General features: G+C 59.0%; 2 protein-coding genes across 4 annotated transcripts; one reads left to right on the forward strand and one right to left on the reverse strand.

Moving 5' to 3' along the window:
* Positions 1-571: 571 nt before the first annotated feature.
* Positions 572-24,027, reverse strand: PLD2 (phospholipase D2). 2 transcript variants are annotated; one of them, XM_078378284.1, is made up of 24 exons: positions 23,757-24,027; positions 23,509-23,639; positions 16,387-16,529; positions 15,551-15,647; positions 15,024-15,089; positions 14,769-14,827; positions 13,925-14,017; positions 13,660-13,812; positions 12,714-12,863; positions 12,531-12,614; positions 11,851-11,929; positions 11,587-11,697; positions 10,360-10,539; positions 9,773-9,902; positions 8,906-9,024; positions 8,264-8,377; positions 7,623-7,727; positions 7,091-7,179; positions 6,202-6,315; positions 5,285-5,334; positions 4,645-4,779; positions 4,041-4,194; positions 2,528-2,659; positions 572-1,921 (listed from the first exon to the last, which is right to left on the reverse strand). In XM_078378284.1, exons 1-24 carry the CDS (start codon positions 23,869-23,871, stop codon positions 1,720-1,722), a joined length of 2,805 nt encoding a protein of 934 aa, XP_078234410.1. In that variant the 5' UTR covers positions 23,872-24,027; the 3' UTR covers positions 572-1,719. The 2 variants fall into 2 exon arrangements, with proteins under 2 accessions (XP_078234410.1, XP_078234409.1); XM_078378283.1 differs by having other exon boundaries at positions 2,542-2,659; positions 23,757-24,024.
* A 1,389-nt stretch (positions 24,028-25,416) lies between these two features.
* On the forward strand, positions 25,417-26,700 carry C6H17orf114 (chromosome 6 C17orf114 homolog). Of its 2 annotated transcripts, none has more exons than XM_072977324.2 (3): positions 25,417-25,732; positions 25,925-26,026; positions 26,114-26,700. In XM_072977324.2, the coding sequence occupies exons 2-3, from the start codon at positions 25,942-25,944 to the stop codon at positions 26,275-26,277; spliced, it is 249 nt and encodes an 82-aa protein (XP_072833425.1). In that variant the 5' UTR covers positions 25,417-25,732; positions 25,925-25,941; the 3' UTR covers positions 26,278-26,700. The 2 variants fall into 2 exon arrangements, with proteins under 2 accessions (XP_072833425.1, XP_072833424.1); XM_072977323.2 differs by having other exon boundaries at positions 25,420-25,767.
* The last annotated feature ends 185 nt before the right edge of the window (positions 26,701-26,885 follow it).

Genomic DNA, 26,885 nt, shown 5'->3' on the forward strand with positions numbered 1-26,885 from the left:
GACAGACTGTGAGACACTGGGTTGGGACGAAGCAGCAGCTGGGGAAGAAGAAGCTGTTGTGGGAGTCTGGGTGTCTGACAGGGTACTACTGTGTGTCAGAGTACCAACCTGATAAGTTCAGGTGTCTGTGGGTTAGCCAGAACTGATGGGTTCAGGGTCTGTGCTTTAAGTTAAAGGTTCTAGGTGAACCAAACTGTATGCTTGTGTGTGTGAGAATAAGCCACGTTACTTTATTTTATTCACCTGATTGTTTTATTTACCCTGTTTGTATTTAAAATAAACCTTATTCTTTTATTGTTTAAAAATCCATCCCTGGTCTGTGTGACTTATTATAGGGAATGGTTGGTGGCAGCTTAGTGTAACTGTGTGACATATCCCAGTAGGTCTGGGTTTGTCACAGGAGGTTCTTTTGCTCCGGCCTCAGTGGGCCAAGATCGATGACCCTCCTCTGGACAGCGGCAAAGAAACCCTCCTTGTGCTCATGGCCGGTGCCAAGGGAAGGGAAGGGGCCCGCTCATCAGTGGCCCAGCTCTCAGGGCTGACAAAGAGACCATCATCAGTCATCAGCGCATGGAGGAAGAGGAAGACTGTTTATTTAACAAGTTGACAAGCAGGTCCTGCTCCCCCCCCCCTTATACATTGTGCTTGGACATGAGGAGGAGGAGGTGGGCCACAGTCCACCCTCCCTCCCCAGTTTCCTGCAGCCAGGAGAGGCAAGGCCCGGTCTGGGAATGCCAGCCTTACCTCTGAACATGAGACGTGGCACAACGGTGGGAGCCAAGCCATGCAGAATAGAGCAGCTGTCCCAAGGAGCCCCTGCCGGAGGAGGAGGGGGGGGTCCTCTGAGCACCGGTCTCTGGTTCAGCACCATCAGGGCAGGTGAAGGGCAGAGGCCCAACTCATTCACCCAAGAAGGTACCGCAGGCCAACTGCCGCCTTTGCCCAGGAGAGGGTTGCTCGCCGTGGTTCCAGGCAGCACCATGTTGTTCTCTGCCGCACTCTGTGACCTGTCTGGCGCTTGGCTAAGTGGTCTCTCTTCGAGCCCCTTTGGAAAGGGAGCTCCCTTGATTCTTTGGGTGGCAGCGGTGGCCCGCTCATGTGGAACACTGCAGGGCAGGCATTCTGTTATCAAGCGGAAGCCCAGGACAAGCCGAGGGCCGTAACGGGCAGCGGGGAGAGGGAACTGGGGTGGGGAGCTGGCAGGTGTAAACAGTCACAGTCAACAAGGGGGTGGGGTGGCTCCTTCCTCCCCTGCGGACCGACCCCCAACCACCTGGAATGTTTGGAGGACGAGAGTCGCAGGCTGAGGCAGGTGTAGTGCTGGTGGTGTGAACGCTGGAAGACTTGCCCCACCCTGGAGAGATGCGGGAGGGGGCACAGGAAGTGGTTTGGCCCTTGGAGAGGGATCATTAGGGTCCCTCTGGGAGTCCAGGGAAGCTGCACCACCGGCTGGATCCCTTTAGCCAGGGCCAGCTCAATGCGGAGTGGCTTCATGGTAGAAAATGGGGCAAGCAGCAAAGGTGGGCAGCGAAGACGGGGTAGCTTAAGCGGTGGGGAGCATGTGTGTGTCTGTCTATGTGAAGCAGGGCCCAAGAAGGTGCAGAAGCCGCGCGGGTCACTCAGAAGGCAGACCCCGTCGGCGGGAGTTGGCCTCCGCCCTCCGCCCTGGCTCCTTGGGGCTCCCCGGTGCGTTGCGTCAAGTCCACACCTCCACAGGGATCATGCCTTCCTTGCTGTTGAGCGGAGGCAGGAGGGACTCCTCGGCCAAGAAGTCCAGCGGGAACTGGACCAGGTGTCCCCGCACCTGGAGCAGGTGGTCCCGAGCGAGGCTGGGGCTGGCCGAGGCCAGGTTCTCCACGGCGACGTAATCCCGCAGGGCCCGGTGGGACGGCACAGCGTCGGTGGGGAGGCAGCGGAAGACCTGCCTCGAGAGGGAGGGGTGGGAAAAGAGGGGGAGCCCACGGTCAGGTGATGGTTGTGCCTTTCAAGGAGAGAAATGCCCTTTCCTGGGGGGCTCCTCCTGAAACCTGAGGGTGCTCACGCAAGGGCCTTGTGCCTAAAATAAAGCTCAGTGGCCCCAGGGGTGCTGAGGTGGTGCAAGCTGGGGGGGGGGGAGACGGACTGACCTCCTTTGGTTTCAAGATAAGGAGAGGGGGTTAGAAAATGGTCCTTCCCTCCTGCTCCCCCCCGAAAGAGGACCACAATAAGTAGTGTGCTGAAAGGCATAGAGATGCAATCCAAACTCTGGCCTCATTTCTCTTACACACACACACACACACAAACACACACACTCCTTCCTTGACACGCCAGGTCAAGGAATCCTGCAACTCCAAAAGCTGTACTCCGGCAGCCAGCCACTGATCCTCCCGAGACACGTCCAGAAGCCTGCATGTTCGAAGGGGGGCTTTTGGGATTGCCCCTCTTCCACAATTAGGCCAGTGTTCCCAACTCTGCCCTCCTTCTGAGCCCCTTCTGTGAGTGGGTTTTCGGAGAGGGTCAAGGGGAGCCTGACTCTCCCAGTCCCTACCGGTTGCCACCCACCTGCTCGTAGAGGTGGGCATTGGAGGATGCTCGGGCTTGCCAGACCTCGTGGAAGAAGTGGTCGCAGACGGGGTCTTGGATGTGGGCGTCGGAGTCAGAGGCGGCCCCCAAAATGCACCTGCCAGAGAGGAGAAGGAAGGGTGTTTTTCCCCCCTGGAGTGCCTGGCAGCCCTGGCCTGGAGGAAACACCGGCCCCATCTGGGCTTCATCCTGCCCTTCATCCTGCCAAAGTGGCTCAGAGCAAAGGCCCTCATCAGGGCAAGTGCTCCCCCCCCTCGCAAGAGAGGGCCCTTCTGCAGCCCCCCCAACCCCCATGGAGGGAGAGAGGGAGAGCAGCTTCTAGGACTGCACTGGCATGATGGCTGTCTCCACAAGCCCAGCAGTCGCACGCAGCCCCCCCCCCCCCGGTATCTCACCCCATCCCCTTTCCGAAGCCGTCCCAGTTCATGGCTGCGCTGGGTGTCTCCCTCCCTGGCCAAGGCCAGCCTGCCGACCAGACAAAGTCAGACTTCTTTTCCCCCCCAATCTTGAATCTCCCTCCGCTCAGGCCCCAGGCCCACCGGGTCTCCCCTGCAGGCTTGTCCCCAACATCCACGGTCTCTCCTGGCTTCAGCCGGGCTGTGCTTAGCCCCTCGGGTGGGAGACCCCTCGGGAGCACCAGCGGTCCCTGCCTGACCATCAGAGCTGGCGATGCTGGGCTGGATGGAGCAAGGGCCTGGGTTCTGCTCCCGAGCACCTGTCTCCCCAAGTGGGGGTGGCAAAGGCCCCCCCCCCCAAGCCCAGTCTTCCCTTCCTGGAAGCCTTAACCAAGGAGGGGTGGAGGGTGGGCTCCTTGCCACATGTGGGAAGGAGCCATGAGGTGGGAATCACACGCCCCTCCCTGGCTGCTTTTGTGGCTCTGCATGGTTTCTAAAGGAGTGTGTGTGTGTGTGTGTGTGCGTGGGGGGTGGTCATTTAACTGTTTCAAGAGGAGAACCAGGCCCCTAGGAGGTAGGGATTCTCTCTGGAGGGAAAAGGCTTTCAGTCCTGCATCCCCACTTCACTACCCCCTGCCCCGCTTTACAGCTCAAAATCTGATTAAAAGTGATCCCTTCTAATTTCACTTCGGGGGGGCGGCGGCGGCGGTGTAGCCTCACTAAGGTCCAGCCCCACCCCCAGCATCCCCACTCCTAGCCTGGAAGATGATCTGTAAAAGTTGCAGGAAAGCACATTTGAGATGCAAAAACCAAAGAACGGGGGGGGGGGAGGAGAAAGCCCTGGGAATCTGTGCAAATTCACTGCACAGGAACAGATTTGTGTGCTCTGAGGAAAGGGAGGCCGTTGCTCCGCCTGTTCAGAGCAGGAGCTGCGTACCAGACCTCCCCTCTGGGCGGAGGGGACCTTCCCTCTAGTTGCTGGCAGGGGGCTTCTGGGCCTGGGAAGGTGGGTGCTCCCGCTTGCGCTCCATCCGCCTGGCCCGCCCCAGTCCTGCCCCTTCTCCAATCGGTGCCTTTGCTCACCGGAAGCAGTCCAGGCGCAGGCTCAGGGCGAACGTCCCCGCCTGGTACTCCTTCCCGTCCATGACAGAGGCCACCAGTGCCGTGTCCTCCACCAGCACGGCCACCTCGCTGTCCCGCTTCCCCAGCAGGCTCCGGTCGTTGATGTTGGCCGAACCTTGAAGCAAGATGGGGTGGACCAAGTCAAGGGGGCTGGGTGTGCGTCCCTGGGGGGGGGGAGGAGGGATGTAGGGGGTGGGCAGGTGGCAGCAGGAAGGGAGGGCAAGGCTTCCCGGACCAAGGACCGGGTTCCAGTCCTGCCCTATTCCAGGGGTTGGGTTGAAGGCCGAAGGGGCAGGGCTAACCTACTTGGCAGATTTGAAGTGGCATCATCACAACAACTTGCAACTAAGCAGCATTTCAGGTGTTTAGGATGGAGGGGGACCTTTTACGACACCGTCACACAGTGGAGTCACAAGAAAGGGGTCGGAGGGGCCCCTGAGGAAGCTTGGGGGGCTGGTTTGGGACCCAAGACCTAAAGGTTGCCCCACGCCCACCTGGGGCCCAATGAGCTAAACGGGGGGGGGATGCCCCCCAGCCTGGCTTTGGAGACGAGGCTCCTCCTCACCGATGAGGACGCGGCGGTCGTCGGCAATGAGCAGCTTGCTGTGGATGTAGACCAGCTCTGTCAGGAGCCTGCCGCGCAGCTCGCCGTGTGTCCGCAGCCCGCAGAAAGAGATGTAGTTCTTCCAGTCCTCCCCCACTAGGTGTGGGGTGGGGAGAAGGGGAGAAAGGGTGGGGTGTTAGCAAGACGTGGCTCCATTGGCTCGAGGGCCCTTCGTTCAGAAAAGCGGGAGACAAAGGCCAGGACTTGCACAGCAACATGGAAAAGGCACCTCTGGGCATGTGTGGCGAGGGCGATTACCCCTCAACCCTCAGGGAAATGGGCACACATGCATCTCTCCCACCCCCTGCACACGCAGACACACATGATTGAGGTCAGGGCACTCTTGGTTAAGGGCAGAGGCAGAAATCGCCCCCTGCCTCCTGGCATCTCTCCCTCTTCCCTTGCTCCTTGGAGAGGGACCCCCACAAAAATCACAGAGAGAATTTGGAAACAGCCTCCGGTCACTGTCCAAAAATGTCCAAACTTCTCCCAAGTTCTCTCTGTCTTCCCAGAGGCCACTGTGGGGCTCATGATGCAACGGGTGTGTGTGTGTGTGTGGGGGGGGTTTCTGGATGGCTTCCCTCTGCTCCTTGACACTTACTGACAGCTCTGAGGCGGCTGACGATGGAGGCCTCCCCTCGGCACAGAGTCCTGCAAAGAAGGAGGAGAGAAATGCAGGCTTGTGGGTCCCCATGAAGCCCCCCCTTCTTCCCTCCCTCATTAAAGGCCCTTTCCGCCTCTCCAGGTCAACCCAAGCACCTAAAACGCCCCAGACGTCTCAATGGCTCAGAGGGGGATCTGGGCCAGATGCAGCCTGAGCGCATTTTACTCCCTGAGAAAACCCCCCTTTCTTGTCTTCCAGCTTTAAATGAAGGGGCTACTGAGAGCGGGAAGAGTGAAATCATCAACACCACATCAGAACTTTAAAAAAAAAACACACGTTTTCCTTCTTCAGCCTCTTTCGTCCCCTGTGGGAAACCTTCTGCTTGAAGGATGTTGCTGCGTTCTGTCCCAGGGACAGGCATGGACACTCCTGGCAGGAAGCGGCAGCTGCCAGCGGGCGGGGTAACCCCTCCTTCTGCCCTTTCGCTTAGAGGTGGAGCATAAGATCAAAGGGTGATCTCAGCCAATTCTGGTTACGATTAGGTAACCAGCATCCTATCTGTCTCTCTCAAAACATACGGTGCAAATCATGCTACATCAATAAAAGAGCTCTCAGGGCGTTGCCAGTTGGCTCCGCTGGCTCGGACGTCCGTGGTTGACTCCTTTCTTCTTTCTCTAAGGCAATGAGCCTTCCTTGGCTCCGTGATCACCCACACTCCCCCGGGGACACAACACCAAATGACTCCAGTCCGATGCAACCAAGTGGACAGTAATTCCCACCCCAAATGTCGGTGGGTGGTTCCTGCTCTCCTCCTCGAGCTGTCTTCTTCTCAGCCCCCTGCATCATGGCACACTCACACACATTTTCCCTCTCCCCTCCGCCTTCCCCCTCCCAGCTCCACCTTCCAAACTCACCGGTAGGTAAAGTGCAGAATGGCTTGGATGGAGTTGCCGCCCCCCTGAGCGATGTCGCCCTCAAAGCCAGGCAGGAGGGGGAGCAGGATGTAAACCCGGAACGGTTTCCTCTCACTGTAGAGGAGGAGCCAGGACTTAGAGGGCACGGCCAAGGCGGGGGGGGCTGACACACTCCCCCAACCCTTCCCCTGGGCCCTCCCATTCTCTGCACACCTTCTGGGGCATGCTTGGACAGTTGGGAGTGCCTCTGACCATGGGCAAAGCAATTCCACCTTCTGACCTAGGGCTTTATGGGACCCATTGTTCGCTAGCAGGCTGGTTGGGAACTCGCATTCGCTGCCAGGGCCTCTGGCACAGGAACAGCTCTGCAAACATCCGGGAAGGAGAGTGGGTGCCCCCCCCCGAAAGGCCTGCGAGGTGAGTCTCTGGCCTGAGGCACAACCCAGGAAGGACCATGTTCCTTAGCAAACCTGCCCTCGTGAGACACTGGCAGGCATGGCCACCACGTCCTACCGGCACAGATCCAGCCCATTGAGCCTGGGTTGCCAAAGGCCTTCTCTGGGTCTGCTTTTGTGGGCATCTTCCAAGTGCCCCCATAAAACGGGGAGGGAGCCAGGGGGATCGGAGCACCTGATTCAGGTGTGCAGATAACGCAGTGTTCCCCAGCCTGCATGGAATGGCTCCCATGCGCCATCGCGGAAGAGTTGCCGCTAATCTGGAGTGACTTCGGATCAGAGCAGGAGCTGTCCCTCCAGCTGATCTACCTCTTGAGATCGTCGTGAAGACGAAGGGGAGGGGGGAGGAGCAGAGGAGGCTGCCTTGGGGGCCCTGGAGAAAAGATGGGAGGCCAAGGGGAATGGGGCACCCTAAGGATCTCGCCCACACCCACCTGTGCGCAAGCAGCACTCGGTCCACAATGGCGTCTCCCACGGTGTTGAGCACCGAGCGCCCGTCGGCGCAGCTGATGAAGAACTGGTTCTGGCAGGGAAAGATGTCTTGCCTGTGAAGCCGCACTGGCCGAGGGCGGAAGCAGAGCCAAGCCCCTGACCAACCGCCCCCCCACCCCCGGCCAAACCTCCCGGAAGAGCCGACCCGCCTCCCAGCCAACCCCCCCCCCCAGCTTGATGTTTGGTGCATCCGTTTGGCTTGGGACTACAGGGAGGAGGCTCTGTGGCAAGATCTTCAGGGGGGGACCAGAGAGGCCTCTCTCATCCTCACACCCCGGAATGGTAGTGACAGGAAGAGGCTCTCGGGGTCACCTAGACAAACAGCCCTCCCTCTCCAAGGCAGGACACTGTGTGTGCCGAGCAGATCACCAGATCCCTCCCTCCCTCCCTCCCATAGGGGACTTTCCCTGCTGAACCCAGACGGGTCCCTCTTCTGGCCCCCCTCCTCCCCCCCCATAACCAGCCGGGGCCTACCTCGATGTACAGGTAGTGTTGGCTGTCCTTGATGACACTCAGGTAGGCCTTGTAGATGGAGCACTCGTGGAGGCCAGCCGACCAGCGATCCACCGAACGCAGCACCTGGTGGGGGGGGAGGAGGGAGAGGGCAGAAGAGAGACCCCTCGTAAAGCCAGGGCTTCTCTTTGGAACAGGAGAGTAGGGGTGGACGTGGGGGCGAAGCTGAGACCCCCCCCCACTAACAGCCCTCCAGGGCTCACTGGAGGGGAGAGGAGAGGGGAGACACCCCCTCATCATGTAAGCTCCCCACTCCATCTGTGTTTCCCCTAAGTTTCAACGTCTTTCGAAAAACCCCAAGCAGAAAGGGTCGGGTGGAAGCAAGCCCTCCATTTCAGAGCCCTTCCCCTTTGCCCGTCTGGAGCGACCCTCACCCTCCTGGCTCGTGGAGGTGTCCGGCTGAGTGTGTAATGGGGGTGTGTGGCTCTCCTTGCCCCCACAGTGGCTGGTCAGCTGCCCCTCCCCTTTGGCTGGCTGCATCTTCCCTCCCACCCCACGCACCCACCAGCCCGACTGGGCAAGCCAAACCCCAGATCCTCCATGGGGAACCCCCATGTCTCCTGGCTGCCTCCCGGCCCCATTTCCCCATCTCGGCTCCTTACCTGGACACTGGCGGTCTGTGCCCCAGGCACCATGAAAGGGAGGGAGGGGGGCACTCGGGGGGATTTGGGGAGCAGGTAGGGGTACTCGGGCCCCTTGTATTTAGGCTTCATCGTCTGCAGAGGAGAAAGAGGGAGGGGTGAGGCCCCCAAAAGGCCCCTGGAGGAGGGGGAGAGGACCCACGCTGGCTCTCGAGGGCCCTCCCAGACCCCCTTTCCTCGCCACTGGGCAGGTCTCGATCCATGGGGCCAGGAGAGAGCGACGGGCCACTCTCCACCCCCCCACCCCTCCCTCCTCAACACCCACAAACGCAGTGGAGACCGAGAGCTTATGAACAGAACAGCGGACTGTTTTTACGATCCTGTTCCTAGCTCGCCAACGCCTCTCCTCCCAAAGGGCTCCGGGTGTGTGTGTGTGTGGGGGGGGGGAAGAGCTTTTCCCAACCCCACCAACTTCTCTGCCTCCCAACTTGAGGGTCTGGAGCTCCAGGGGTGGGCCAGGCACTCTGGCAAACAGGCTCCCGTTTTCTGCCCGTGAATTTCAGGCGGGAGGGGCAACCCCCAAGCCTTGGGGGGGGAGGACTCCATCTGCTGGGCCGCCTGCCGGCCAGCCAGCCCGCCTTTCTTGCCCCTCCCTGGGCTCACCTTAGTGAAGTTCCATCGCTGGATGAAATGTCTGGCCACGTCCCGTGCGGCAGCGCCGTGAACGGCCACCCCCACGTCCCGCCAGGGCATCCGAGGGGTTTCGCGCCGGTCAAGGAAATCTGGCCGAGCCGGGCAGGAAGGAAGAAGGACGGACAGAAGGAAGATCAGGGTGGGAGGAGGGTGGCGGGCCTTTCCGAGAGGACAAAACGCACCCTGGCCGCTCCTGCGGTGTCGTGACAATGCTGGGGGGGCATTTTTTCAGGGGGGCCCAGAAGGAGGCTGAGGCAGCTGCAGGGACCTGGCCCAGCACAGCCCTGCTCAGAAAAGAAGCTCCTTTTGGGGGGCACAACGCCAGAGACGGCAGTGCCGTTGTGTCATTGTCTGCCTGTCACACCGCATCTGACTTATGGCAATCCCCGCGGGGAGAGATTCGAGGCCTGGTTCTGCCACGGCCACCCCCTCCCCAGGTGTTTCTATGGCCAGGTGAGGAATTGAGCCCAGGTCTCCGGGAACCTCATCCATCCCTCTGCCCACCCGGGCTCCCCCGATACCGTTATTTCTATCAATACCTTTATTAGGTCAAGAAAGAAAAAGTGTGGAAGGCAGGGGTGGGGAAGAGTACAAGGCCTACACGTGTGCCACAAGATCCCTCCGCCGGGGAAGGTGTTGCAGAACATCAGGGAGAGATTGTGCGAGTGTGTGAGTGTGCACGTCATGGCGTGTTCCCCTTCCAACCGGGCACTAAAGCCTGGACTGACACCACAGCCGTGTCCCACTGGGAAGGGGCCCAGCCCAGGAGAAAAGGAAAAGCCGCCACCGCTCGCGAGTGTGCGTGTGTGCGTCCCACAGTGAAGGGCCCGGCCTCACCTTCAAAGGGCCTGTCCAGTTGCACCCAGTCCTTGGCAATGAGGTTGCTGTAGTCCTTGCCCAGCCAGAGGCGCTGGTTTGTGGCCAAGTCGACAGGGGCCTCGTCCACCCCCGAAGGGGCAGCCCCTCCCTGAGAGAGAGAGATGGTCAGGGGCAACCCTGCACGGAGAGCGAGGGCACTGGGCGCTGAAGCCAAAGAAGGAAAGAAAAGGAAGAAAGAAAGAGAGGGAACGTCAGAAAGAGCGAGAGAGACAGAGCGAGAGAGAAAGAGAGAAAACGACAGGACCGGGCGCTGAGGACAAGGGGCCGGCAGAGGGCAGGGTGGGCTCCATCCTGCGAGCGACCACCCTTTCCAGTTATGGGCTGAGCACGGCGGTGACCTCAGGGAAGGGGTCACTAATCAGAAGCCCAGGAAGTGCCGCATAAGAGGCTGCCAAAGAAGGGAGACCCCGGACAGGGAGGAAGGAGCGAGTGGGGGGGGCGGGGGGCACAGGTGGAAACACCGTGTGTGTGTGTGTGTGAAAGAATTGCACTTTGCCCCCTTTTCTAGGAAGGGGGGCTGAGGGGGAGGGGGGGCCGTTCCTGACCTTCAAGCCCGGGGAGTCGTCCCCATCCAGGTCCGTGAGGCGGTACGCGTGGGTGTCCCAGCGCCCATAGGCCAGGTCCAGCCCTCCCAGGAAGGCCACCGACTGGTCCACCACCACCAGCTTCTCGTGGTGGGCCCAGAGGAAGACGATAGAGGAGACGTGGTCAGGATGGCGCATGACCTGAAGGGAGAAGAAAGGGAGGGGCTTTGGGCAGTGACACAAAAGCGGAGCCACGTCGGCACAGAAGGCTGCCTCGAAACTGGCTCCCACAAGGCTGCCCGGTGGATCGTTCTTCTCTTTCACGACCACCCCCCTCCCCAGTTCTCTTCCCCCCCCCCGAAGCCCAGTAGGCCTCCTTGCATGGAGGTGGAAGCCAGATCAAGCTGCTGAGCCTTTCAGGGGCCGCAAAACCCTTGGGGCTCCCCCCCCCCGCAGGACAGCCTCCTACAGCCCGCCCTCTGGGCGCTTTCAGCGAGGGGACAGGCTCGCCCCTCCCGAAAAGGGTCCTGTGGCGCATTGAAGGTAAGAGAGCAGAGGGAAGCTTTTGGGGTGCCCTTTGCCTTGCCTGCCTGCCTGCCAGGAAGAGGAGGAGGAGGAGGTGGGGAAGGGAGTGCTTTTCCAAAACTGGAACGCCACCTAACTGGGTCACCTTGGCCTGGGCTCCTCGCAGGACGGAAAGGCTGCCGTTCAGCCTCATGGGATCAAAGAACGGCAGAGCCCGAAGGGATCCTGACCGCCACGGAGCCCAACCTTCGGTTGGCTGGAGCAGGAAACCCGCTGCTCCAATGGGTGCATGGCATCTCTTCCAAAAGCCCTGCCGGGGGAGAGCCCTCCTCCCTCCGAGGCAGCCGCCGGTCCCTCTCCAGAGCTGCCCTTTGCCATTAAAGAGCGAGCGCCTCTTGCTAAGGTTTACTCCAAACCTCCTTTGCTGGAATCTGAAAATCCGTCTCCCCCAATTCTCTTTAGGGTTCATACTCAGAGATGGCCTTGATTGGGAAGCCAAGGTGTGACTGGCAGGTAGAGGCGCCCAAGGCGGGAAGGAGGAGGAGGTCCAAAGGGAAACCGAGGCCGGGGGTGGGCTGGGGTTGTGCATGCGTGTGGGGAACCCTGTGATCCGAGACGGAGCAGGCAAGAGGGTTGCAGGGCTGGGGGATTGGAGGGGGGGGGAGAAACAGCCCGAACGTCCAGCTGCTGGCTGGCTCTGAGCCGTGGGAGGGGGCTTCCTACCTTGATGTTGGGGTGCAGCAGCATGAGGGCCCGCTTGCTGTAGTCGCTGTTGATGCCGAGGGCCAGCTCAACCTCCTTGAAGAGCAGGACGCAGATGTGGACCCCCTCCTCCTGGGAAAAGGCCAGTGGGGTGGGGGTGGGTGGGAGAAGAGAGGGGGTTGGATGGGCCAGTATCAGCAGCTGGAAGGGATGCCGGCCAGCCGGCCGGCCTTCCCCACCGCCCAGTTCCCCTCCCTCCCCCTCTCCCCCTGCTGGCTCACCCACCGCTTTGTGCTTCAGGATGAGGTCCAGCCTCCATTCATCCGACTGGGCCGGGCGCTTCATGTAAACCTCGGGGCTGAGCCTGGAAAAGGGAAGAAGCAGCTGGTGGTGGGGGGGTGCCCCAAAGGTAATGTCCCCCTTCCCTCCTTTTTGGCGGGGAGGGGTTTGGACTAGAAAAGCCCTTTGCAGAGTTGTCTTGGGGCTGGAGTGAGGAAGCCCCTTTGCATTTCTCAGGAGGAGGTGGTCTGAAAAGAACTCCTCTCTCCTCCCCCCCCCCCCAATATCTGCTCTTCTCCTCTCCCTGCTGGCTCCTCCATTCTGAGAGAGGAAGCATCACCTGCTGAATTTGTGCCTGCCACTCAGTCCTTAAGAGCCATGTCCCCACAGCAGAGGGAGTGAATGAGTGCCCACCGCCATTCTGTCCATGAAACAACAAGTTATTTTGGCGAAGAAAATTGTAATTCTGATGGTGACTTAACTGTTTTTGGTGCAAGCCTAGTTTCTAGAACTTCAAGCCCAGTCATTGCTTTTTAAAAGTTATGTTCCTGCCATTTGGAAAATGGCTTTAGGGCTAGCAGGTTACAAATCTCCTTGTGCTGAGGAGGCCCACAGGACTCACAAGGGCTCCCCCTAACCTGCCCCTCCCCCATCCCCCCATGGGGTGCCCCCCCCGAGAGCCGCACCACCAGTCTGTGATGAAGATCTCCTCCTTGGCTTGCATCAGGGCGTCGGCCACGGCAGCAAAATATCCGGCCCCGTTGACGAACCTGGATGTGGAGAGCGCGAAAAGTGAGGGGGGGGGGAGAGAAGGCTCCACCCCTTCATCCCAGCCCCACCCCCACCCCCCAGCAGGGCTCCACTCTCACCAGCGGGCAGGGGTCTCCTTCCGCACAGGAGCGAAGGCCTCGTAGCGATGCAGCCGAAGGAAGTCCTTGCCCCGATTCTCGGCTAACTCGGAGATCTCTTGTCCCCACCAGAGAGCCTGCCGGTAGCTGCTGCACTTCAGGATGAGGGACCTGGAGGAGGAGGAGGAAGACGAGGAAGATGCAGAGGGTCATGATCCCAAAGACTGACCCACAGCTCTCAACCCACTCCAATAGGCAGCTGAAAAGACCGCTGCAGCCCCTAACGCTTTAAGTTAAACTGGGGAGCTGCTTCCCTGCCTTCCAGGGTCTCCCCTCCTGGCTCCCACCCCCCACCCCCAGCCAAGGGGACTTTGGGAAAGGGTGCTTTTGAGGGAAGGCCATGAAGGGCCCGCAGGGATGGCATTCGGTCGGGACGGCAACGGACAGGGACGACAAAGCAGCCGGGTCTCTTCCGTCTGTGTGGCTTCGAGGACCAGGACCTTGGGGGGGGGGAGCGCTTTTCTCATCTTCTGCCCCGGGGAAGAAAGGGGAGCAGGAGGGTTGTCCCTTCTAAAGCTCCCCTCCCGGCGATCCCCTCAAAACCAAGCCTTCCTCCCCAGCGAAGCCGACTCGGCCCCTCTAGGAGGAAAAGCCAGGTTCCCCCACCCCCACCCCCCCCGCCCGCCAGGCTTCCGGAGGCTTCTCCGGCTTCTGCTGCAGGCTCTGTTGTGCGTCCTCTCAGTCACTTTCACAAAGGTGGTTCTGACCAGAGCCACTGGCTTTCGTTTTTACTGAAGGATTTTGGCGTTCTCCTGGGGCTCCTTGCGCTCTGCCTCTCAAAGCTAAATTTGCCGCACTTCGTTTACAGTACTTTCCCTGTGAAACGCACGCTCCTCTTCCTCTTCCTCCTCCTCCTCCTCCCAGGTGGGCAGGTGACGGAGCCCAGGGGGAGGCGGGTCCAACGCACCTGCAGGTGTTGTCCACGCGGACGCCGTACTTGGTCTCCGTGGGCTTCTTGCCCACCTGGACGCTGAACCCCGTGTCGAAGAGGAGCACGAAGGAGATGACCCCCGACTCGGGCTTCATGTAGAGCAGGAAGGAGTCTTTCACCACCAGCCACCTGCGCAGGCCAAGGAGGGCAGGGCCAAGTCAGGAGCAGAAGGGTAAATACATGCACACACACACACCCCGTGCACGCACCCCCCATCACCACCGCGCACCAAGGGACTCACCTCTTTGACCAGCGGTAGCAAACCCGGTGGCGCCCAGCGCAGTTGAGGCCCTGGACGTGGTGCCCCCCGGAGCGTTTGAGGATCATGCCCTCCCTGGATTGAGGGAGGCGGGAGAGAGACGAAACACAGGTGAGACTCGCCGTGCAGAGCAGCCGGGAGGCCAAGAGGGAGCAAACGCTGCGCTGCTCCCCTCCCTCCAGAGCGGAGGCCACAAAAAGCCTCGCACTCTCACAAGTGGGCTGCAGAAAGGGCAGGACGGAACCGAGGCCGAGACTCCGGCGGGGCGGCTGTGGAAAGCAGAGGCCTCTCGCTGTCCCTCGAGAAGGGAAGGGTCCGTCTCCACCAAGAGCCCAGAGAGCCGGGGGCTGAGGGGGCCACCAGGGGCGACAGGTGAGGCCGAACTTTAAAAGGTGGCGGTTGGGGGGGGGCTGTCCCGTCAGGTCACTCTTCCTCCTTGACAAGAGGGCATGTGTGTGGGGCAGGGGAGAGGGAAAGGGAGGGAGGGAGAACTAATTTTGCTCCAAGGACACTGGACACTTCATGTGTGGTCAAGTGGCTTCTGACTTAGGGTGATCCTTAGGATTAGTGGCTTCCATGGGATCTCCTGCCCCCCCCAGCCCCATTGCTCAGGGCTGTGGGGCTTCCTTTCTGGACTCTTTCAACTTAGAGGGAGGAACTCCAGCACCCAAGGACCAAAACCTTCAAGAAATCTTAGCAGACTGAAGCCAAGAAGGATGTGGCAAGGGGGGGGGGGGGAGAAGAGGTCCACAGTAGCCCTGAGCTGGCCAGCAGACGGAAAGGCGGGGGTGGGGGGGAGCGGCGGTGATGGTCCCGATTCACTCACAGCCCTTTGGGTCCCAGATCCGGGATGAAGGAGAGCCGACTCACATCCAGAAACTCTGTCTAGCAGAGGAGGGAGAAGGGTCAGTGTGTGTGGGGGGGAGAGGGAGAGGGAGCAGGGCAATCGGCAGGCAGCAAGGGGGAGGAGGGAGGAGACCTGCTGCTCTCCTCCTGATGGCCTTAAGCCCGTGGCCTTGGTGTAAACGGGGCCAACACCCCCCCCACACACCCAGAATGGGGAGAGCGGAAGAAGCATTACCATTGCATGGTAGTTGCGATACAGGTTGGTCTCCAGCAAGGTGTTGAGGTAAACCTCCAGCTGTTTCTGTGGGATGCAATCAAGCGTTAAGCCCTTTGGGTGGGAGACCATCTTCTGTCCAACCGCCCCCCCCCCGCTGCGCCCCAGCCAGAAGCCTTGAATTCCAGCACACAGAAGGGAAGCTGGCCTTTCTACGGACGGCTCTTCATTCTGCAGCAGCTCACCTGCCTCCCCCACCCCCCCACTTCAAGCACATACCCTGATCCCCTCTCCCTTTAGATCCCCCTTTAGATCCTCCTTCCAGACTAAGGGCTCTGGAGAGAAATGAAAAACTGGGAAGTGCATTGAAATGCATCGGGCGGTGACCGGTTGGCCACCAAGGGTGGGGCTGCTCCTCCTTTACACCCTTCCAAAAGCGGAAGATCTGGCCCTTCGCCCCTGGTAGGACTCCCGTATGCACTGTCCATCCTTCCGTGGCCTGTCTCTCACCCACCCACCCAAAATCTCTGGGCCTCTCCCCCCCCCACCTGTTTGCTGGAGGCACGGCGGGTCACTTCCCTCCCGTGGGGCAAAGAGGGCAAGTCCAGGTTGGCGATCCCCTGTCGGGAACCTTGCAGAGCAAACCTGCATGGAAAAGAACGAGCCAGTTGGGCAGGAGACGCCGAAAAACACCCCCCGTTCCCCTCTGAACATATATATGCCACAAGACAACGCGGCGGCCTCGTGGGCCGCTCCGACGGCTGGCAGAGCAAAGCCATGATCCCTCCCACAGAGGCTCTCTTGCCAAAAAGGGAACGTTTGCAGGCCATGAATCTGAGGAATCTGATTTCGTAACGAATTCTGAGGCAGTGAGCCGGGAAAAAAACAAACAAACAAAAAATCCGCCAGAGCAGCTTCTCAAAACCACACGGAGTGGAAAGAATGTTGGTGTTTTTCCACTTCCAGGTGAAAATAAAAGGGCCTCTGCTCAAGAAAGAGGCCTCGGCCAGCGTGGGCCTTCCCCTGCGGCGTCCGTCAAATCTGTGCGGGAGCCCAACCTTCTTCCCTTCCAACCAGACGGCGGCTGGGCACCCTCCCCAGGGAGGATGGGAGTTGTAGTTCAATGCCTCTTCCAAGCTGTGGAAGGCTACTTTAGGCCAAGAGATCCTAGACGTTCAACACACTAGGTGTGCGGAGGAGCGCCTATCATACAGCCATGAGTGGCTCTCACAGTTGGCTGGAGGAAGCGGTCAGCCAGCTGCTGATTTCCTGCCATCACCCGAGGTCCCTCCCCTGGCCGCCATGTGAGCCCCCCCCAGCTCCTGCCCCCCTTTCCCATGCCTCCATCCCCCCCCAATCCCCTTTGGGAGCCCTTGGTTCTCACCGGGACAGAGGGAGGAAGTTCATGAGGATCCGGTGCCGAACGAGGTCCCGGTGCAGCTCCTGGAAATGTTTGAACTTCTTCTTCATGGTCCAGGTGAACTCCCCGTGGGTCACCCGCAAGGAGTACAGCGTGTTTGGGCGCACCTGCCGAGGGCAGAACAGGCTCTGAAATCCTCACGCCATGCGCTCAAGTCCTGCTTGGTCAGCCCGGATAGACCCCCGTCTCCAGGTTCTGGGACAGCTGGGGCGCTGGACGGACCCACCTCTTCAGGTAGGCGTCTAATAATGCTGACTGCGTCCCCCACAAGTCTGCTTTTAAAATTTAAAATGATTTTTAACTAATTAGTGGATTTTAAGTACAGCACAGCACGTTTAATGGCCTTTCAAATCTATAATTTATTGTGTTTTTAGTATTCCTTGTTTTAACACTGCAAGCCACCCCAAAAGGCAGCCCACAGATGTTAGGGTCCCCCTCCCTCCTCCCAACCCTTTTCTCTTTCTGCGTTGCACCTGCTCTGAGTGCGAGGCTGTCCTCTCTCCCACCAACACCCAGGCAGCCCTCAGAAAACCTTGGGATACCACAGAAGAGAATAAGAAGCAGGCGCTTCCAGTCTTGTTTTCATAATAAGAACAATTTCAAAACTAGATAATGGGTTCTTCCTGTCACCGTATTTCACTACCTCATTTGGTTGTGCCAGCTGAGCTCCCGGCTGCCCGTCCTTCTCTGTCCTGTGCCAGGAAGAGCCAATGTACAAGGGGCTTGCTCCGCCTGCCATGCAGGATTCAAGGGGCATCGTGAAGCGCCAGCTGTGTTACCTTTCACAAACAATTCGCATTTGGGCGGGGGGAGAGGAGGAACCGCAGGCGCTACCCGAAGAAGACAGGGAGCTGGCCTGAGGGTGACCTTAAATAGTAATAATAAATGTCTGCGGTCAAGTCAATTCTGATTTATGGCGGCCCCTTTTTCCAGGGTGTTCAAAGGTAAGGAATGCACAGAAGTGGTTCCCGCTTCCCTTCTTCCTCAGTTGCCCTGGGACTCCTGTGCTGCTTTTGCCCCCAAGGCCACCCAGGCTGGCTCTGCTTCGCAGGAGGCACAAGTGGGGAAATCGGGCTCCTAAACTCCCAGAGACCTAAACCACTGGTGGGGTAAAAATATTTTAAACAAACAAACAAACAAATTTCTACTGCCGATTGGTTTTTTTTTAAAGTAATATTGTTTTGACTATTGTTGCAGGTTTTGTTCGTGTTCTGGAGGTTGTTCGCCCGTCTCTGTGGCCATGGGCATCTTCAAAGGACAGGAGTCAGAACTCTGCCTGTGTTCTGGTGTCCTGTGTGTGGGAAAGGAACCTAATATTGTTCCCTTTTCCTTTCCTCTAAAAAGGAGCCGATAAGGAGATCATGAACTTCAGGTAACCTGGCTCAGTTCTCAAAGAGCTGGTCGGTTCTCACACACATAGGCTTTTCGGTTCGAACTCACAACTGACTCCTGGGTTTTGACGCAGGCAGCCTGACGGTGGGCCCCCTGAAGCCCCAGGAAGCCCGTCCCACCCTGGCCCACCTCCGGTTCCCGGCCTGAGCTGCCTCTTCTCCACCCTGAGGGCCGAGCAAAAGCTTGTGAAGAAGAAAAGGAAGCCAAAGGCTGCTGTCAAAGCAAAGGCCTCGCAGAAGGTCCTTCAGCCCCAAAGACCCTCGTCAGCTGTTGCTGCAGAAACCTCACCGCCCATCGATGGGTGTCGGATGAGAACAAGAGCAGAGAACCTTCCGTGTCCTCGCTTGCGAACAATGTAAATGGTGTCAGGAGGGTTCGGACTGAAAAAAAAAACCCACCCATCTTGCGCCAGGGAGCCTGACTAGATGCCTGCCCGTTGAGCTTCCCTGGGGCTTTTTCCCCCCGCAAAGTTTTTCAGATAAATATTTAGTTTTGCAAGCAGGGGTTGTGTTTCTGCTCTTCTGCAGAATCTAGTTGGCAAAACAGGTTCCTTGCAAATACATGGTTCAGGTAACTGAACGGATGATGGCATGCTCAGACATTTCCCAAGACGGTCATTACAGAAATCACCCAGACGGTGTAATTGGAAGATGAACCTGTGGCACAGACCACAAAACGAAGCCAAAGAAGAACCATGAAGGAATAGTAAAACAATCATAGTACCAAAGTACAGTTTAAATAATTCTTCTGAAGACTTTTAAAGACCATATAAGGAACAGATTTGCCTCGCTGAAGTCAAGCGACCAAAGTCCAAAAAAAAAAAAAAAAAAAAAAGGACTAAAACAGGAAATATAATCAGGGAGGAGTACTAAAAATTGTTCTAGTAGTAAAAAGAAATAAAAGTCTCTGTGACTAATTTTTAAAAAAATCAAAATTGTTAACAACTCGCACATGGGGACAAAGATGGTTTAGTGTGATAATCACTGCAAAGAAAATAGAAAAGTACAATAAAAAAAAGAAGAGAAGACGTCTCTTCCATAAAAGGTGCAATAAATTTAACTTTAAGATTAGAGTTGCTGAAAGACCAATGAGGGAATATTTTAACCTTTATCTTTATCATGATCAAATAATGCAAAGATGGAAGAAATATATGAGAAAACTGTAAGAAAGATGGAAGAATCACATGTTCCTTCAAAGAAAAAGCTTTACACAAAGAAACTGCTATTTTCAAAAGTGAAGTGAAAGGTGCTCCCAAAGCATTTGGAAGAAATAAATCACCACAAACAGAAGGGAAACCAATGGGGCTAGTTCAAGTAACAGAGACTGAATCTGTCAGATCTCTGCCAAGAATATAAAAAAATATGGAAAACAAAATAATGGCCCCCAAACTGGAAACATTCCCAATAAAGGAGATGCCAAGGAATGTAATAATTATAGGATCATTGCATTTATTTCCCATGCAAGCAAAGTGAGGCTCAAGGTTTTGCAACAAAGACTTTTACCTCTTATGGAGCAAGAAATGCTTGATGTTCAAACTAGATTCTGAAAGGGAAGCAGAACTAGCAACCATATTGCTAAAAAAACCCACTGGCTACTGGAAGGCATCGAAGAATTTTAGAAGATCACTTTATAAACTACAGCTCTGTGGATCATGAGAAGCTAAGGTCTCTTCTGAAACAGGTGTGCCACAACACTGGAAAACAACCCTGATGGATATCCTGAACAAGAGACTGCTATTGGGAGAGAATTGGAAGAGACAGAGTGATTTTTCATTAGCAAAGGTGCCGGCCTAGGGTGTATTGTATCATCTTACCTGTTCCACCGATTTGGCTCAAATGCTGTTGCTTAGCCTGGTAAGTCACAACTAGAGTAGGCCCACTAAATCAAGGGAACATACACAGGAGCTGAGACATCAAATCCCCATTGATTCAAACAATCTAGTCTAGCGTGACTTACTAACTAGGCTAAGCAACAGGATTTCAGCCATAGGTGGAATACACTACATATTGAAAACTGGATTAAACACTGATGAAGGAGGAGTGAAAACTGGTAAAAGAAACAAGAATAACGAAAGACATACAGATGACATCCTATTACCGGCAGGAAGGAGCAGCAACCGGAAATGATTTGAAATATCAAAAGTTGGATATTTGGTGCATGCGCTCGTAATCTCAAGATTAGACCACTGTAACACGCTCTATGTGGGGCTGCCTTTGAGGCTGATGCGGAAATTTCAGGGGGCGCAGAATGCGGCGGCGAGACTCCTTACTGGAGTGAGAAAACACCAGCATATTTCTCCTGTTCTGGCCATGCTGCATTGGCTGCCCATTTGTTTCCGCATCGACTTCAACGTTTTAATGCTTACTTATAAGGCCCGAAACGGTTTAGGACCTCGATACTTGGAGGAACGCCTACTCCCACCTAGCTCTACCCGGATCACCCGAGCGAGTCAGGAGGTGAGGCTGAGGAGCCTGACGCTGAGAGAGGCCCAGAAGGAGAAGACACGAAATCAGGCCTTCTCGGCGGTGGCTCCTCGCCTCTGGAACAAATTCCCTCCAGAGATTCGCACAGCCCCTACGCTAGGTATCTTTAAAAGCCAACTAAACACATGGATGTTTGTTCAGGCCTTCCCTCCAGTCAATACTTGATTCTCTCTTCTTATTTCCTCCTTTGTTTATTTTTATTTCATTTTATTGGTTCTTCACATTTTAATTTTAGATCTACTATGTAATTATGTGTTTTTATCGATTCTCTGTAGTATATTGGAAGCCACTCTGAGTGGTCGGATGTAAACAAACAAACAAACAATAAATAAATAAATAAATAAAAAAGTGCAAAAGCAGGATTACAACTGAACATTATGAGGCCAAAAATAATAATTGCAGAATTATAAGCCTAATGTTGACAACGAAGAAACTGAAATTATGAAAGATTTCCTGTTCCTTGGCGCAATCATCAATCCAAATGGATACTGCAGCCAGGAAATCAGAATGAGGCCGAGACTCAGAAAGGCAGCCGGGAAGGAACTGGACAAGATCCGTAGGCTAAGGATGTGCAACCAAGGATCGAGGCCGAGAGCTTTCATGCTTTAGTATTCCCAGTTATACTGTAGGGATTTATCAAAGTTGGACAATGAAGAAATCTGACTTTGGGGGGGGGGGGGCGGGAATCAGTGCCTTCGAAATGCACATTGCAGGAGAGCTTCACAGAATCCATAGCCTGAAAGCTAAGTAAGTGGGTTCCAGAGCAAAGGAAGCCCGAACAGTCTGGGGAAGTGAACACAACACAACACAACTGGGTTGGGTGTGCTTTTAAGGCATTGTGGAAAGACAGGACTCGGAGGAAAAGTTGGTAACGGGGAAGGCAGTAGGAAGTGCGGCGGAAAGAATATGAGACAGGCTGGCTTGAAGAAAGAGCTTTCAGTTTGCAAGAGCTGAGCAGGGCTGTGAACGACAGGGCTTATTTTTTTGGGGGGGGTCATTAATCTGCATGGTAGGCGTTAAGTTTGAAAGGACTCGACGGCCTCTCAGAACAAGAAGGGTGTCAGTGAGGCAAGTGATTGAGGCACGTGGATCTCTCAGAGACCACCCATCAGCAGAGGACAGGAGGAGGAAAATCTACCGGCTCGCCTCTGTTCCTGGTGCTAAGCCAAGAACGAAGCAGGCGGCAGCGAAGCAAAAGCCCCCGCCTGCCCCGGCCCGGCCCTCCAAAGGCCTCTGGCTCCCCAGTTCGAGGAACCAAGCCACTGGCATGGGGGGGAGGAGCAGCTCCAGCTGGGAGAGGCGTCTCGCTTCGCACCCACAAAGCCGATACCGCTATACGAGTTCCTGAGATGGTTTGGCACAAACTGTGTCACTGTGTGCAGGGGGTGACCGGGGGGGGGGGGGAGAGACTCCGCTGGAGGCAGCGGGAACGGTGGGCCAGCCAGCACTCAGGCAGAGAAGCCGGAAGGGAAGGCTCCTGCCTGGAGGGTGGGGGTGGGGGCGGCAAATGCCCTTCCGCACCTGTTGCCCAAGATGGAGGCAGGGGCAGGAAGGAAGGGCTGCCCAGGTTCCCCAAAGAGCCCCTTCCTGTTCCTGGCTTGCAAAAGCAGCCTGCGGACGGGACGCCGTCGTGGCCCGACCCCCGTGAACCGCCTTGAGGGTGGGTTTTCCTCGTCTCTGCCAAAGAGAAGACGCTTTGCCTTGAACTCCACAAATTGTCGGACAATATGGTCCAAGTCCGAGAAAAGGGCAGCTTGTAAACCACATCGCAGAGAAGCTTCTGGAGAGGCGGGCAAGCCGAAGGTGGCCGAGCGTACGGGAAAGACAGCCGGGCGGGCGGGTGGGCGGGCAGGAGCCAAGGTGGGAAGGAGACCTCGAATGCGTCCGGACCACAGCTGTTGCGCGAACAATTCCAAAGCACAAGGGAGGATCCTGCAACTTCACTAGAGATGGGCAACGAGGAAGAGGCTACAGCACCACGCAGGGCTGTGCCCCCTCCCTTGAAGGGAGGAGGCGGCAAAAGGCAAGGGTGCCGGTGGAATCCGCACCTCCACTCGTCCGCAGGCAAGGTGAACCTCCGCAGACACGGCGGCTCTCCCGGCCTGGCTGAACTGAAATAACTGACCCTCAGGCCACGGGTTTGCCACGGGGGGGGGGGGCGAACCCTGTCGCGAAACAGGCGGTTCCTGCATCTGTTTCAGTGGAGGTGTGGAACCCTGCACACGCAGGCCTGCCAGCTCTTTCTGCAAAGGGGACTTAACTATGGCCGACCCATTTGTTCCTCAGCCTAAGAAGCAACCCCCCCCCCGTGACCCCTACGCACAGCAGGGGAGGACTTTACAGATGGGAGGGAGGAAAATGTGAGGGAAGGCGACCGGAGTCTCTACGTTTCCGAAGACGGACGCTTCTATGAATCTAGCCGCCTGGAGTGGTCGCAGGACTAGATGGGGGGGGGGATATAAATCAAATAAATAAACGAATGAATAAATACATCACAGGCAGCCTGGCTTCTCTTCTTGCTTCCACCAAGGCTGCGCGAGAGGGACCGTGGCTTCCAGGCCCCGTCGGCTCTCATCCGGAGGACAAAGAGCCTCCCCTCCCCTTCCCACAGCTGCCCCCCCCAGCGGGCAGTTCTAACGGTTTCAGGGGAAGTTCCCTCCCTGCTTTTTCTTCCCCCCAGGCCTGTCTTTCTGCCTCCCCTCCCGGGCCCGGAGGGAGCAAGACCAGAAGTGGCCGCTCGCTCTGACCGGACCAGTCAGGGCAGGAAATGCTCGTCATTGAACCCGTTCCTTTTTAGATCCAAGCAAACGGGCCCAGAAGGAAGGGCTGAACCCGGGGACCTCCTCTGGAAGAATCCGGGTTTCTGCGGGAAAGAGAGGCCCCACCCCACCCCACCCCACCCGAGTGTCCTGCCAACGTCTCCTCTGGCTCTGCTGAATCAGAGGCACAACATGCCAGAAACGCCACTGGGACTGATCCTGACATGAGCACTGAGGCCAACCCACCACCCAACCACCAGAAGTCATTCATCATCCTTCGCCTCCTTTCGCGCCTCCTGGGCTGGCCCTCTGTTACCTCGGGGGGGGGGGAACCCAATGACGGTGGGTGTGTCCCGAACCGGCGCCCTGCAAGAGGGCCCTCCCCACCCACCCCCACTCCCCCCCCAGCCGATCCTCGGGCCCTTTCCCGCTGCTCCCCCCTCCGCTCTTACCTTGGAGCCGCTGGTGTACCTCTCCGTGGCCTCCACCCGAGCCGTGACGGGCACCCCCTGGAGGAACAGGGGGGCTTGGGAGCGGAGGGGCTTGAGCTCATACACCGCCAGGAAGGGGCGCCGCCGCTCACCTGGTGGGGGAGGAGAAGAAGAGAGACACAGGAGGGGGCAGGAGGACCGTCGGTCACCCCATGGCCCACCCCCACCCTCCCCACCCCCGGGATCTCCCCACGCCCGGATGGACTGACCTGGGGCATCCCCATCCCAGGGGCTGCCGTCCGACTGGTCAGGATCCGCCCCGTACAGCTCTGAGATGTCCAGGGTCTCCTCGCCATCCGGGAGGCGGCTCTCCAGGGTCTGCATTGGGAGGGAGGGGGGGAGGGAGGGGGGGGAGGGCCGGCTGGCCTGCTGGAGGGGAGGGGGAAGAGAGAAGGAGCAGGAGCCCCAGGAGCACCAAGGCACCCACCGAGCAGGGCCTCACACACACACACACACACACACACACACAAAGAAGCCAGACAGCAACACCCCCCCCCCCCCCCGCACAGGAACCCAGGAGTCCTGGCTGCCCTCCCTCCTGGAGGCTTCCACAGGATGTCTTCCTGCCCCACCCCTGCCCATCAGGGTCTGACTCACCAGGGATGAAACACACACACACACACGCGTGTGTGTGTGTGTGTGTGTGTGTGTGTGTGTGTGTGTGTGTGTGTGTGTGTGTGTGTGTGTGTGTGTGTGTGTGTTTCCCCCTCCTCCAGGGTGCCTTGGGCAGCAGGACAGGGAAGGACATGGGAGGAAGGGGCATGGGGGGGGCCACAGAGGAGCTCAGTGTCACTCCCCGGCCAAGTTGGCTCTGATACGGGCTGCCTTTGCGGGGGGGGGGGACAGAGGAAAAGGGCCCCCCCGTCCCCTTCCATACTGGAGGTGCTTTAAATGGGCAAAAGGAGACCCTCCCCCAACACCGAGGGCCCAGGGGTGGCGCAGGCGCCCCCTCCCTCCTTCAGAGGGCGCTCCCCGCCTGTTGAGGGTCCCCCCCCCCGGTCTCTCCGTCGAGAGCGGGCGGGGAGGGCCCCGGCCTCCTTCTGGGGAGACTCTCCCTAATCTTCCCCGAGGGAAGGGCAGGGCGTCCCGCCTGGCAGCCCGGGGGGGTGGGGGCATCGGGACACCCACACCCACAGAGACCCGGCCGGGACCCCCCCCCCCTCGCCCGCCTGCCTCCCCTCCGGCCGGTCCCGGGAGCCCCGCGCGTCGCTTCCCCGGCGAGCCACGTCCACGCGCCGCGGGACCCTCTGGGGCGAAAGGGGGGGAAGGGGGAAGCACGCGGGGGTCCGGAGGGGGGGTCCGGGGGCTTACCTGGCGGAGGGAAGCGGCGAGGGCGGCCCCGGCGAGCAGCGAGCTGGGCGGGCGAGAGGGAGGGAGGGAGGGAGGGAAGCCGGAGCCCCGCCGACGGGGCCGCCCCAGCGCCGCCCAGTCCCGCCGCCGGCGCTCCCAGGGCAGAGCAAGGCCAAGGCGCCGCCCCCTCGCCTCGCCTCTCCAGGCAAGCAGGCAGGCAGGCAGGCAGGAGTTCAACAGGGGCAGCGGGCGGAAACACAGGCAGGCCACTCTGGGTCTGGGGTCGAGCGCGGGGCGGCTGCCGAGCGGAGGGTCGGTCCCGCGGCGCCCAGCTCCCCCTCCACCGCCCTCAGCCTCCGCCTCCGCTGCCCTGGTGTGAAGCGGCGGGGGGGGGGCGGCTCGCGACGGGGCGTCCCGGTCCCCCTTTGCCTGCCAGCCCCCTCCCCCGGGGCCCGTGGAGTCCCGGAGACCCTCTCTCTGAGCATGCACAGAGCGCCGCGGGCGGGCGGCGGGGCACGGGGGCGGGCGGGGCTTCCAGCTTAGCGGGGCGGGGGGAAGAGCCTGTCCCGGCGGGGACGGAGGGGGGGGGGAAGAGGCGCCCCGCACCTCCCCGATCACGACAGAGGGGGCGGGGGGGCGCGTTTCCTGGCGGGGCTCCTTTCCTCGCTCGGGGGGAGCCCCACCGCCCTCCCCTCTCCCAGCCGGGGGACCCCGGGCTCTCCCCCCCCCCTCGGGGCAGCCTCCAGCCCAGGAAGGCGGGCCCGCCGGGTGCCAGCGTTGGCCCGAGGGGGCGGGAGGGGCGGGGAGGGACGGGCCGGCAGGCAGACAGACAGACAGACAGGAGGCGGCAGGGCCCCACTCGCGCGGCGGGCTCCGGCGGCGGCGGCGGCGGCAGGTGAGCGGAGAGGGAGGCGCGGCGACCCCCGGCAGGTAGGCGCGCGGTCGCCCGGTGCACGGGGCCGCGGGGGAGGGAGAGCGCGGGGCGGCCCCCGGGGCTCAGTCCCGGGAAGGGGCCCTGGGAGGCTCCTCCTGGTTCCTGCCGCCCCCTCCCTCCCTGCTGACCCCCCGCCCGCCCGCTTTCCTCCAGGCACGAGAGTCTCCAGGATGGGCTCCAAGTTCCCGGGCTGCTTCCCGCGGGGGAGGCGCTGGAGGCGGAACAGCAAGACGGGAAAGCAGGAGCCCCCCGCCGGTAAGGAGGGACAGGGGACCCCAGCCCAGCTTTGCTCCCTTTCTCCCCCGCCCTCTCCTCCTGAACCTCCTTCCCTCTTCCTCACAGGGGCTTCCTCCGAGGAGCCCGAACCCAAAGCCACCCGGACCCGATCCACCCCTTCCACCAGCAGCGAGACAGAGGCCGCCGAGAGCGGGCGGGCTTACTTCAGCAGCAAAGCCCGCGTGTCCTTTCGCCACCAGCTGGACTCGGAGCGAGATGCCACCACCTGAGCCCACCTGAGTGGGAGGCTGGCCGGCCGGCCGGCAGGTAGGCAGGCCGGTGTGGGCCAGAGCCAGCGGCACCTCCAAATCCCTCCCTTCAGCTGCCCGGACAGGGACTGCGTGGACTAGGGGCCGACGACCCCCTTCCAAAGACCACCACCGGCGAGCAAGAGGGCTGGCAGAGGGCCCCTCCTAGGGATCGAACACTCAGGGGGCCCCAGCAAGCCACGGGGGCCTCTGCTCTGCGCTTATTACCCTTGGGAGCCAGGATTGGGCCCCTCCACCTACCAGGAACTACGGATTGGAGCGACCCTGCCGGGGAAGAGCCAGCCGGCCGGCCAGCCAGGATGCAGAGGAGTGACCGACTCACTGGGGGCCCCAACCCCACACCCCTGACCGTTGTATGGCAATAAAGGGACCTGCACTGGCCAACCTGCGTGCCACATGCCTTTCCTTTCACCTCCTGAAAAGGGAGGTGGGCTTAATGGAATCCACGCTTTGTTTTCAAAGAGCTGCAGACTTTTGCTCTTAGGGCTCCACAGTGTGTGTGCGTGTGGGGGGAGTGGCCCAGTCGTCGTGCCACGCACACTAATGGTGGGCGAGCGAGCGCTGCTGTT

The sequence above is a fragment of the Pogona vitticeps genome, chromosome 6 (genome assembly GCF_051106095.1).
Source record: "Pogona vitticeps strain Pit_001003342236 chromosome 6, PviZW2.1, whole genome shotgun sequence".
In the NCBI taxonomy this organism is placed as follows: domain Eukaryota; kingdom Metazoa; phylum Chordata; class Lepidosauria; order Squamata; family Agamidae; genus Pogona; species Pogona vitticeps.

Bases quoted from the DNA above. Each gene is read 5' to 3' on its own strand.
- PLD2 (XM_078378283.1), bottom strand. From the start codon at position 23,871: ATGCAGACCCTGGAGAGCCGCCTCCCGGATGGCGAGGAGACCCTGGAC. The intron at 12,615-12,713 runs GTGAGAGTGGAG...CTCCACATCCAG, and splicing joins AAGGAGACCCCTGCCCGCTG to GTTCGTCAACGGGGCCGGAT. The intron at 6,316-7,090 runs GTGGGTGTGGGC...CCTCCTCTACAG, and splicing joins CGAGTGCTGCTTGCGCACAG to TGAGAGGAAACCGTTCCGGG.
- C6H17orf114 (XM_072977324.2), top strand. From the start codon at position 25,942: ATGGGCTCCAAGTTCCCGGGCTGCTTCCCGCGGGGGAGGCGCTGGAGG. The intron at 26,027-26,113 runs GTAAGGAGGGAC...TCTTCCTCACAG, and splicing joins AAAGCAGGAGCCCCCCGCCG to GGGCTTCCTCCGAGGAGCCC.